Source organism: Apostichopus japonicus, chromosome 16, assembly GCF_037975245.1.
Source record: "Apostichopus japonicus isolate 1M-3 chromosome 16, ASM3797524v1, whole genome shotgun sequence".
NCBI classification, from domain to species: Eukaryota; Metazoa; Echinodermata; class Holothuroidea; order Aspidochirotida; family Stichopodidae; genus Apostichopus; species Apostichopus japonicus.
Window position 1 is genome coordinate 7,081,900 of NC_092576.1, and position 13,575 is coordinate 7,095,474.

Consider the following 13,575-nt stretch of genomic DNA (forward strand, 5'->3'; position numbering starts at 1 on the left):
GGCCTGAAAACATATGATACAACCTGATACATATGCCTGATTCAGCAATGGATTTAGGCTATCTCCATGTTACTGTAACGGAAATATAATTTGTTAGTGTGATATTATCGTCATATGATTGAGCGTTCCCTCAGTTCTACCCGTCGATGGCCCCCAGAAGTCTGTAATTGTATCTCTCCCAAAATATGTGTAGAGCTGTTGCGAGTTGCAGGTGGGGACAGCCAATGAAAATCTTACCCCTGTTTGTTTGTAAACTTTGTTGAATCAGCACCCGAGTTTGGAGATGTTTCCCCCTTGTTAGTGGTAGCGTATGGAACGCGAAAAGGGCAACCATATTTCGTTGTCTAAACTAAGTTTGTTGCTGTCTAAACTAAAGTTGTTGCTGCATTTATCATGTTGTTGCTCAAACTTACGTTGTTGTCTAAACTTACGTTGTTGTCTAAACTTACGTTGTTGCCTAAACTTACGTTGTTGTCTAAACCTACGTTGCCGTCTAAAGTTGGTTCCGTTGTCTACTAACGTTATTGCCCAATCACGTGATATAAAAATATGGGCTATTCGCGAGAGATTCAACTTGCGCTGTATATACATACACGTCGTTAATTTGCTGACCAATTACGAAATAGTCAATAAGATTGACACGAATCCCAACCCAATTACAAACCGGTCAACGCTCTCCACCATGCTACATACATGAGCTAGTAACTTCCCGTAAATGCGAAGAACAAAGGCGGCCTTGCCCACGTGACTGTTTTCCTAAACCCAGGCAGCAAGAACCAACCCCCTGCGCATAGTAATCATATGAAGCCCACGTGGTAAAGCAATTGTTGAACAGCGCCGATGGCAACAACGTAAGTTATAGACAACGAAATCAGTTTGCCCTTTTACGGAATGGCAAACTGATTTCGTTGTCTTATCTTAGTTTGTTGTTGCCTAAACTAAAGTTGTTGCTGCTGTTTTACCATGCTGTTGCTCAAACTCACGTTGATGTCTAAACTTCCGTTGTCTAAACTTACGTCGTTGTCTAAACTTACGTTAAACTTATCAACGAAATAAGTTTGCCCTTTTCGCGTTCCATAGTAGCGCAGATTGTTTAATTAGTTTTAGCTCACCACGCTCACGAGGTATTCCGAGATTGGCCTCTGACAGAGAAAGAACTGAGAGAACCGCCTATTTTCTGTAAATTGCGACCACTTAACTGGTATATTTGTACTATCGTACGAGTATGTGCTTGGCATGACTTCTAGGTTTAATTGTTTGTCTTAGGAAAGATAAATTCGGGTATCTTTCGGGTGACGGGGGATATTGTTCGTACACCTAGAAAAATCTAAGAAAACTATCATTGCGCTAAGTGCATTTAAGTAACAAGAGGGTGTATTTTTTAAGAGACATCATATTTGTTGTCTCCTTCTATAGGGGTTCGATCATAGGCGTAGGAGCCCAGTTTGATTTGGGGGGGGGGGGGTCTGTAACGACTTGCCCGAAAAATGTAACCAATTTTTTTTGCACGCTTCGCGCGCATTCAACATCTGAATCTACATATCATATAGGCGCGCATCGGTTATTGCATTGCAAGCCAATTACATACAATCATATGCCATGTTATTACCGTTCCATATCGGTTAGGAATTTTCGGGAAGTTGTTACAATAATAATGATAATAGTAATATAAGTTTAACCATTGAAAAACACATTGCAATTTTTTTTCTTTCTGTAGGTGCCCGAAAAATTCTCCTCAGATTGCCCGAATTTTCACAAAAATATTTGCTTGGGGGCTGCAGCCCCCCCCCCTAACCCCCCCGCCTCCTACGCCTATGGGTTCGATAATTGTAATTTCGACTTTACTAGGGGGCTCACAAACGCTAGAACATGTGTTACAAATGGGCGTATGTCTTGTATATATCTTTTATGTTTTCTTAATCAGAGCAAGTAGTGAGAAAGAGAATGCAACAACGCTAGTATTATCCTTTATCTGTACATACATTTACCCACGTAATGGTTCGGTTGTGATTCGAAAAGAGATGTTTTATTTAGTAATCTAAAATGTTTTAACCTGTTGTTGAGTGAGTGCCAACAAAATATCTTGTATGCCTCCACGAGATAGTGTAACTGCGTAACTGCGTAATTGCGTAGCTACGTAAGTGCGTAGTTGCGTAACTGCGTAACTACCTAGCTGCGTAAGCGCGTAACTACCTAACTGCGTAACTGCGTAATTGCGTAACTTCCTAAGTGCGTAACTGTGTTACCGCTTAAGTGTACAGACAATTTCTGTACCATTTCTATTAACTGTTTATCAAAGTCTCTGTAAAGTGAATCAAAGATCGACTGAATACATCATTAAATAAGAAATCAACCAGTCACCAACCTCTTCTCCGATTTTTTTCTTGATATGTGTTAAAGATTTTTATTAGTTCAAGCAGCTGGACTTCGGGAGACACTGGTCAACGTGACACTACAACCAATTTATTAAAACTCATAATTTTTCATTGTATCACTATCAATTGATAACATTTTATTGAATTTATCATAAATATTTACATAGAAAATGGTCATTAAACGGGCAATTTTTTATAAAAATCGGTGAGGTGTCCCTTAAACAGCTCTTGGTGTCATCCTGAAATTAAAAAAAAAAAACGTTGTCATTATCAAAAATAGACATACAATCCGTCGATCTGCCTGCGCCATCGATCGATACCTGCGCGATCTACCGATGGTTGCGCTAACGACGGATCCATAGATAGCGCAGCGCTATCGATCGATGGCGCAAATCGATCGATAGCGCATAACATATGTCTGTATATATATATATATATATATATATATATATATATATATATATATATATATATATATATATATATATAATTTATATGAAAATATATAAGTATATGAAATATATATATAATTTATATGAAAATATATAAGAAAATTAAATGTACATATATATATATATATATATATATATATCTATATATAGATATATACAGATATATACATATATATTAACACTCATATATATATATATATGTATATATCTATACATTGTGGTAACAGAAAATTCGTATGGTTTATGGGGTCTTCTCCCCTAGATCAACATAAAGGCAGTAGAATGATATAGTCGAAATAAATGTAGGAATCTGATCAGGACATATTTCGAATCTTCTCATTTCAAATCTACAATTGTGTTCCTTGACCAAAATTTCTGTAAAATTGCAACATTTTACAATGTCACAAAGGGGAGTTAAGTTCTAGCATATAGAACATCGTGGGAAGGGAAGGGAGTGGGGGGGGGGATTGGTAAGGGAAATCACACTCATGTCGAATGTGAAATCCTTTAAAGAACAGTTTCCTTGACCACTTCAGGATCAGACCTTAATTTGTTTTACTATTATATTACTCTAGTACTCTCAACGTAGGAATCTGATCCGAGCATGTTTTGCATCAATACTACAATTGTGTTTCTCAATCGATGGATCAGACCCAGATTAGTAATACTACCGTTGTATTCGTTACCAATAAGGGACGAGGGTTTCATGTGTTTGCTCTATACTCCCGAAGTTTTTTTACAGGATCACTCCATAATTGTGTTCGATCTTCCAGGAGTGGATTTTTCGTCTGCTTTACATATTAGGCCGACGGACTGGTCGTAGGAAAATCACTCGAATGACAACTGGACTCGACAAAAACATCAAACATTATTTTCTTTCTTGGCAAATCTTCTTCAGCTAGTTTATATCAAATCTCATATAGCAATATTGTTATATTTAAGATAGATGTGTAGAACTGTCATTTATAAAATAAAAATATCAGAGAGAATAGATAATGATAGCAAACTGTTTATTTACTGTAAAAAGTTTGAGTAGGTAAAATTTTAAAGTTTGAAAACCTTACGTTTCGATCCCAGGTCTTCTCACACCCTAAAGCTTTTAATAAAACCATAAAGCCAACTGGCTTAGTGATTCCTAACCTTAGAGGTTTATACTTTATTCGATATCACTTGATTGATAGAGAAAAATATGTCTTGAAGTCAAGTAGGCTACCAGAACATCATACCAGATAACTTGATCATTAATATTGCAAAGGTATTTCCCTTTAGAATGTTGATGACAGATAACAGTCATTAGTGGATGTGGAAAACCCTCTAGGCAATATAAAAGAGTAAAGGTAAAATCCTATGACAGTTAGTGACATAGAAAAAGCATTCATCTTATAAATTACTGAGTTTGCAAGCTAATTACAAGGTTTCTAGACTTTGACCTCTGTTGAATTCAAATGACCTTCCATCAGCATCATATTTGGGCAAATATTAGGACAATATCTGTCACTAAATGTACTTGTTGAAATAACAAGGACTAATAAGGGCAACTGTATAAGGTTAAGGTCAATTGTTTTGTGTCAAAGTAAATCCCTGAGATTTGTTGTTGTTGAGAATTCAGAGCAGTTTACAGACACTGTGCATCAATTTCTGATTAAACTTACTAGATACAAATGACATCATAAACAATATCTAAAACCGGTATTAATTAAGTATGGTGAGGACATAAATGTATACTAAGATAGTAAGAGCAATGAAATATTATCCTGGCATGGTATAAGCTTTCAGGAATAACTAATTAGGTTCTTCAAAATGCAAATCATTTTGAATTTCAACAATAACAATTAAGATCTGACCAATTATATGCTACCTGTACACCATGTCCTTGCACAAAATGTCATGCTGAAACCCGAAGCTTATTACTGTCCACTCCCTAACTAAGAAGATTGGTTTTCAGGGATTGAGTTCTGCTGGCCTTAAAAAAACATTAACATGAAGCAAATTAGGAGTGTCAACTTGAAAAACAAAATTATCCAGCTACAGTACTTTTAAGGATATAACATATAAATGCTGACCTTAGATGGCATTTGACCTTTACAAAGAATTACTGGGTTCTTGTACTCATTATAAGAAAGTTATATGCCAATGGAAATACCATATTTACATAGTGTTCAATTTTTGAAACTTGGTGACCTAAATGAACCCTGACCTACATCAAATTGTGTAGAAACTATACAATACACAATGCTGTCATACTGTGCATACATGAGGGCCTTTCATGTTCTGGGTCTGGAGATATAGCACTTTTAATATTTTACATTTGACCTCTGCTGATCCTAAATGATCTTTGACCTCCACCACAAACATTAGGGCTCGCTGAACTAATTACAGGAAACCAACTTGTCAAATACAGGAATTAAATAGGTGATCTTCCTTGTGATATCATGTTCACATGATTTTCATACTGTTTCCGTCAGTTGACCTCACATGACCTTTGATATTCATGAAAACACTGGAGACCGTCTACTCACCAACAGCACGCTACACACCAAGTTCAACTCCCGGTAACTTGTACTTCCTGAGATATTGAGTGATCAAAGTTTTCAGACTTTGACCCATGCTGACCTAAAATGACCTTTGGCAAATACCAACAAACACAAACATGTTCTACCTAAGAGAAACTACATACTACATATGAAATTTACCCTAGTTACCCTTCTGAAGTTAGAGCGTATACAAAAGCACGCACACACAACCACGCCCATATACACGCCGTCACCATCTCATAGATTCCTTCTGCCTTCGGCAAGGAATAACAAATAAGACACTACTGCATGTTGTAAAGATCTTTATCCCTTTTGATTTAATGAATGGGCAATTCCTTTGACGTAAAGTGGTAATGTCTCGCATCTAACCGTTTATTGTGATATTACGGAAACACACTCAGTGCATTTGTGTTCAATCGTATTTGCGTGGGAGTAGATGCCATTACACTGACTGTAATAAACAAAGACAGGGACCGTCAGCAAGAAAAAGCAAATAGTACAGAACGTGACAAAATCAACAACAACAAACACAGAAGCTTAGACCTAGTAGCCTATCCGTATGTTTCACAATGAAATGACTTTAATGCGTTTGTTACCAGCATCAACAACCATCAAAAATTTCTTATTTTGACAACGGTAATAGTGAAGCCCACGAACAAAGTCTAAAGTTTTGCTTTCCCAAAACCACGGTTTCGGACTATTCTCTAACGTTATCCACCTCTTCTTGTGTTGGATGTAGCGCAAGATACACTCGTCTTGTGCTTTATATCCGGGATTTCTCAGTGCAATATAAATGTTACCCTTGTTATCTATGTCCATTCCTCTGCAATGGTTATTTGTTTTTACAGTATAAAGTCGGTTTATAAAATTATATGAATAAACATCAACTGCCATTCTTGCAAAGTCAGAAATGAAAAACTCATCTGAGCTACTTTTCTTGATGTACCAAGGATCTTCAAGACTATTACTACAATAACATCTTAAGTATCTACCATCGGAAGTAAATTTGGCTACTTCAGCCGACTCTTTCTTCCTACCTGTCAATACGTAAATATTTCCTCTCTCACATGACGTAATACCTGCAGGTTCTATAATGTATGGTTTACCAAACCTTTTCTTCACCTTCAATGCTTCATCAAATGTTATGACACATTTACTCTTCTTGTCTGTAACACATAAAGTAGCTCCCAGGAAAGTTGCGGCAAATGGTTTAAAACCATCTTCTTGGTAACGCTTAATCCTGTTTCCTTCCATGTCATAAGCGTAGATTCCTCCATCCATCAATATAAAAATCTGATTTTTGAACGTTGTGACGTCGTGAGGTTGTAGTATACCTGATATTTCTTCGAATCTTGGCGGTGCGTTGGTTTCTTCGAGGCTTTCGTTGATTTTATTTTGAGTTGTTTCTTGACCTGTCAATAAGATATAACTTTAAGGAGATGTTGGTATACAAAATGGAGTAGGGATGAATCGGGAGGCAGCAAAGCTGGAACCGGGAATGTAGGAACCACGGGCCAGGAGGGGGTTGAGGGGGATTCAGGAAAGCACAGAAGTAAGGAAGAGTAAGGTAGAGAGCAGGGAGTCAGTAAACAACAGGGATGTATGGAGCAGATAGGCAAGTAGACAGGGCGGTAGTAACATAAGGCGGCACAAAGGATATGATGCAGAGAGGCAAGAAGGCATGGAGTCAGGGAGACAAGGAGACAGGGGGCACGGAGGCAGGGAGGAAATGAGGCAGGAAGAAAGGGAGTAACGGAGGCATTTAGGCCGGGAGTCAAAGAACAGATAGACAGAAAAGTATGGAAACGGGTTAACAGGAACCACTCACAGAGGGGATTTAGGAGGGAACAGCGGTAAAGGAGAGTAAGGAGCACCCGATACACATAGAGACCACATTAACTACTTGTATCTCTTTAAGTTATGTACCAAATTAAAAGCTGGATCGTGCTAAAAATCAGTAGCATGTGCTATTAGGGTTACAGCAAGAACCGAGGATACGTGTAATCCCAACAAATCTAGTTTGATGTATTTGTTGGGATTACACATATCCTCATAGCACATGCCACCGATTTATCAGATTTTTCAGCACATTCCAGTTTTTATTGTGTTACAAAGTTTTAAGATTTACAGTATACCGTTATCTCTGTTTGAGTCGGTTGAAGGGAGGGAGAAGGGATGAGAAGGGAGCCAGAATACAACGGGGATATGTAGAGCAGGGAGGCAAGGATGCACTGAGACAGAAAGTGAGTCACGGAGGCATTTAGGGAGGGAGGTCGCGAGACATGTGGGAGATAGACAGAAAAGCAATGAAACAGGGACTCAGGATGGTAGGGAAGCAGGGAGAATGAAAAGAGTAGGGAGAAATGATATACCTTTTGACTTATCGGTCACTTTGCCACTAGAAGATTGATTGAACGGCTTATACTGGGAACACTGAAATAACAAAAAAATAGGTTCAAATGTGGTTTCTCATTTTTTTTTTGCATGCTTCAATGTATAGATGTGTGTTTTAACAGAAAGTCAAGTTGGTGCTTCCTATTCATTTCAAAGTCGAATGTGATGCACACCCCTCTCTTGTCCAAAGTATAGTAATTAGCACAACCTTTCCTGTACTAGACTTAAATGATAACCTAGCTATGTCTCATAATGCACCATTTTACGTCTAAAATGTTAATTATATGTCTTTTTTTTCTGGCGGGCGGGAGTGGGGGAGGGAAGGAGAGGGAGGGGAGTGAGGAGTACCATCAGACCCCTTACATAGCAGTCCGCTCCCATTACCTCAGCATCACAAATGCTTTACTTTAAATTCCTGGGTCCACCTCAAATTTCGATATTAAGTAAAATAGGTATATTTATATATATATAAATCTTTCTACGCTAGATCCTCCTATATAAAACCAAATAAACTAAATTAGATTAAGTCTATGGGACCTACCTGTAATGCCAATTTCAACCTTTCCTTCGCTACCTGCAGTGACTTGTTTGATTCAGAAATCACATTTTCCAGCTTAAGTCGTTTTCCAAACTGGAATTTCTTTAACCTGTCTCCGCTGACATCTGTCAATATTTTCTCCAAATCTTTTTGTGTACTCTGCACGACTCCTAGTAATCCTTTATAAATAATTATTGAAAATAAATAAATTTAAACAACATAATCAAAACAAACTAAATAGTATTCCACAGAGAACGTAAAACATTTCACAAAGTCCCCGGACTCTCGCAGGATAACGCGTATATGGACGCCGACGCATAACATTTAGAAGGAAGGGAGGGGGTCAGGCAAGATTGTTAATGAGGATCAAAGACTGCTGGAATAGGAAGGCTATAGAACACGGCCAACGATGGAAGCCCCCGCCCCTATAATTGTATGTTAATCCATATATTACCTCCTTCATAATTACCTGGGTCGGTGTTGACATTAATCTTTTTCTTCAAATCTTTGAGAATGTATTTCACACAACTTATATCATTGCATAGGTCCTCACATTGTTGTTTCTTATTGCCGAACAGTGTCTGCTTGACTTGGGATATCGATGAGTGAATATCTTTACACAATTGTATAGCGGATGTGACTTCACCGGTCATCCTGACTGTTCTGTACTTGTCGAAGCTCTCTGAAAATTAAACTGAAATGTTGAAAGATCAATATTCTACAATTACATAGCAATTTCTAGTGGCGTCAATCTGAATGATTATCCGTTACGTCGGTAGCAATACAATATTAGTGTCACGTATATTAAGTGCCAATTTGATTAAAAGACAAGGTCAAACAGTCAATTAAGCAAATAAACAATCAAAAGAAGACCCCCTCCCCCCGTTAGTTCAATCAAACGAATAATTTTAAATTAGATCCATGGAGCCAAGTATGAACTTGCATCTTTTGTTTCACCTGTGACAAAAATACTTGAAAGATACCTTTCTCGACTTTAGCAAAAACCTTTCGATTTGAATTTAAGGCATGTAAATGCTACCCCTTATTCTGTTTAACGGAACTCTGCAATATGTTTCTGAGCAGAAAAACAAAGGGGTATGGTAAGGGAGTAAAAGGGTAAGGGATGTAAGAGGGTAATGGAGTAAGGGAGTAATGGAGTAATGGAGTAAGGGAGTAAGGGATTAAGGGAGTAAGGGATGTAAGGGAGTAAGACAGTGAGGGGGTAAGTGGGTAAGGGAGTAAAGGATGTAAGGGGGTATGTTTAACGTTAAAAAAATTAACCGGTTAAGAGTTAATATTTGTTTGATGGAACGGAAAGACTGGCAAAGAACGCAAACTACCACGACTACAGAAGGGTTTTTTTTTTCTTAATACAAGCTGTAAGAAATCACTTGTTACATTTTCAAGCATATTTTATTCCATATGATGCAATCTGTAAACTATTGATAATCAAAAGTATTCTTTAACAACTACATATTGTAGTCTAGTAATATTTAGGATGTTGATCGGCAAACACTACACAAGGAAAGAGTCAATCCATACAAATTTTATAGTAAAAACAAAATCATGTTACGATCGAAATCCGATCTTGCTTAAATGAAAAAAAAAGGAACAAACAAAAAATCAACACCTACAACAAAGAACAAAAACAACAGCAACAACAACTGAAAACAACAACAACAACAAACACTAACTAAATAAGGAGAAGTAATAATTTTGGCTATTGAAACATGTTTAAGCAACAATATTCTCCTTCAAAATATACACAACAGTCAGACAGTAGCAAGTTTACTATAGATATTATGAATTTTGAGGGAATGCACTTACTAAACCACCATAGGGAATCAACAAGGTGTACTGGAAAATAATGTCACTGGAAATCCGGGTGAAACAAATGCCTTGAGGCACATATTTTCAAACTGAACATCTGGACAGAACCGAAAGGGTCAATGTTCAACGTTTGGTACTATCCAGCCATGTACATGAAAATATTACTTTACAAGACAAATTAAATGACTGAAATTATATTCCGGTAATACCCTAAAACATCAGTATCAATCTAACAGAATGGTACCATACCAGCAACACTAAGATTGCTGTTTACAGCTCCTTTATGTGAGGTTCTATATCATTAATGATCACCTTGCTCCATCTGTACAGAGACTGAATGATCTCCTCGGGTTATGATTGCTAGATATGGGATTACAAACATTAATATGATAAAATCAGTCCACGAGATGTCTGTGTTGGTTGATCACAAACAATCTAAATGGTTCACCTTTATCCATGCCAGATCCTGAATATAGAGACAGCACTTATAAGACATGCAATCTAGTTAAAATTATTATATAACCAAGACCAGAAAATAAAATCTGATAGGCATAAACTTTAAAATACAATCTGATAGACATAAACATTTCAGAGTGAAAATCTGATTATATTGGTATAACTGATAATCCCATGTTATGTTTCTGTATTTTCACTATATGCTACATATTCAATTCATATACACACATAGTGACCATTCATTGATACCATTCGCATAAAGTTAATCTCTGCTTCACCATATTCGTTACTAGCCCAGCATACCATTTGCATTTGCCAGCGTTCACAAACACTTCCCAAAAAAAAAAAACATTAACTTATACATGATTTTTCAGAAAATGGTATTCTTATGGACTGCAAAGAACTTTCCGTTTTATCCCCAAAAGGGGTATAGAATCCTTTTAACTTTTACGGTTTCTACTTTTCCATATTTACCTAGATGAAGTCTGTAATATTGAAACAAACAGCTAATAGTTACCATTTGATAAATATGCAGATGTACACAGGATACATCCCTACATATCTAATTTGGCACCTGTTGTAGCTATATTATGCACAATATGCATCGCAGTGTACAGTACCATTTAAGTATACAATTTAAATGATTTTCAGAGAGGAGGGGTATCATACCCAAAACTCCACTAGAATTTTCGGTACCATATTTGTAATGTTAGCAATTACAACTACTTTGCACCCCCTTCAAATGGACCCCACCCTCCCCGTCCCCTTTCAGCTTCGAGCTGGATCTGCCACTGTTGAACAGTGTTGCCACTGACCCAGCTAAGCAACAGTAGTAGCTTATTGTACTATAAATACTAGTTTAAATATCCTTCTTTATTGGGCTTTATTGGAAACACGTATTCATATCTTGTTGTATACACCTTGTCACATATGAAATACGATTTACTTTGTATGATTGTTATTATTAAAGCTTATGGCCTAAACTTACAGGCCTAGATGTTAGGGTATACAGCAGCCAATTGTTCAGCTTTATATTTGATTTCCACACAAATAAATATATGTATACTTTTAGCTAAGCTCTGAAGTTCTGAAGCAACTCGGAATGAAACATGGTCATACACCACTCTGTGTGATTGTATTACTGTTGACGCCATCGAGCAAAACCTGGAGGTTTCATCACACAGTAAATCCTCGTACCAGTCATAGAGGGTCATTTACGGTAATGTGTAGCAGTGTGGTACTGGTTACTGCGTTACACTCCAATTGCCCATTGTGATTTACTCAACTATAGTTAAAGTATATGTTGACTCAGGGCAACACACAATTACGCAGACAAATACAGCAGGTTATGAAATCAAAATGGTAAACATGAGTCATGCACATACCGTAGTTGAGGGAGTACCGATGCTTAATTATAATGACAAAACAATCTTGTGGGTTTTAACATACGTCATTTCTATTCATTATATGAACGGTGAACTGTTAGCTTGTGTATTGTATTAAACATTTAGTGACTGTGCATTGTAGTCTCTAGTACTGTATGTATATATGTTCTGGGACTAATGGATTCTATTCTCTTTCTTCGCTTCGTTTCGTTTTATAATTTTACCCCCTTTCTTTCTTTGTTCCCCTTCTTTTTCTTGTATTTAAATGCCCACCACTTCATTAGTTAATGAAGTATTCCCAATAAGCAACTTAAATGTACTTTTTTAACTTCTATCAATAATATCAGTATCAAAAAAGAGTAACTGAGACTTGGCTCAACACTAATTATACTGTTTCAATGTTTAGTAAACCTGCTTCTAAATGAAAGCATAATGACAGAGAAACAGGCAGAGACGGAGGTGTAGCACTGTAATTCAACGATACGTACACTAATACTGATGTAAATATTGAGTTAATTTGTACAACATTTGAACATCTTTTTGAGCAGGTTAACTCAGGTAACAAATATACTTTTATTGGTGTGATTTATGAACCCCCAGTTCAAACTGTACGTTGTTTATTGAAGAGCTTAAAAAACTGTTAATTTGTTTGCGTGCAACCTTCAAAAATAAGGACACCTACATTATGTAAATAATCTGATGCAATAAGTAACTGCATACAGTATACTTTAGAAATTCATAACCATTATGCACGCATTGCTGCTTTTATTCGTAATATTGAGCCAAAAACCGAGCTTAGAAAAATATGCATTTATTTTACTGGTATACATCTCTTGAATTACTTGCCAAATATTATAAAGGAAAGTCGTACAGTAGATATCTTTAAGAAGAATCTTAAGCGGTGATCAGTGGTGATCACATCTCTACTGTATGGTTTCGAGACATGGACCCCGCATTCTCGTCACATATTAAGAAAAATGGATCGATTTCACCAAACCTGCCTCAGGAAAATTTTCAACATTACATGGCAACAGAAGGTTCCTGATACAGAGGTACTTCAGAGATCCACATTACCCACCATTGGTGCAATAGTAATGAAATCCCAACTAAGGTGGGTTGGTCACTTGGTCCGTATGCCTGACGACAGAATGCCCAAGAAGTTATTCTATTCCGAACTTAAATGTGGCAAGCGATCCCTGGATGGAAAGTACAAGAGGTACAAGGACTCTCTAAAGACTAACCTGAAAAGATGTTACATAGCCACTAACTCATGGGAACAAGTAACATGATCGCAACCTTTGGCGCCAGTCTGTTTATGTTGGCACTGATGCATATGAGACCAGCCGTATGCAGGGATCACAAGTAAACAGAGCCCAGCGTAAAGCACGCAGATCAAATTAACGTGATTCATTTGAGTTTTTCTGTCACCCATGCAACAGAAGTTTCCATGCAAGGATTGGCCTGATCAGCCATCAGCGTGCCCACCAGCGAAATTCAATCGTAGTTAGAGATAGATAGATTAGCTGTCATCATCGAATACGATGGACAACCATTATCATTAATCTCTTGAATTACTTGCCAAATATTATAAAGGAAAGTCGTACAGTAAAT

At 37.1% G+C, this 13,575-nt stretch overlaps 1 protein-coding gene across 1 annotated transcript in view; it reads right to left on the minus strand.

The window, feature by feature from the left end:
* LOC139982611 (uncharacterized) overlaps window positions 1-12,630 on the minus strand; it is an 89,970-nt gene extending 77,340 nt beyond the window's left edge. Inside the window, exons 1-2 of the mRNA XM_071995568.1 lie at window positions 11,646-12,630; window positions 8,763-8,975 (exon numbers count right to left, since the gene is read on the minus strand). Of these exons, the coding sequence (XP_071851669.1) occupies window positions 8,763-8,975; window positions 11,646-11,793 (361 nt within the window). The 5' untranslated portion in view covers window positions 11,794-12,630. The remainder of the gene's footprint in view (window positions 1-8,762; window positions 8,976-11,645) is intronic.
* Window positions 12,631-13,575: the final 945 nt, after the last annotated feature.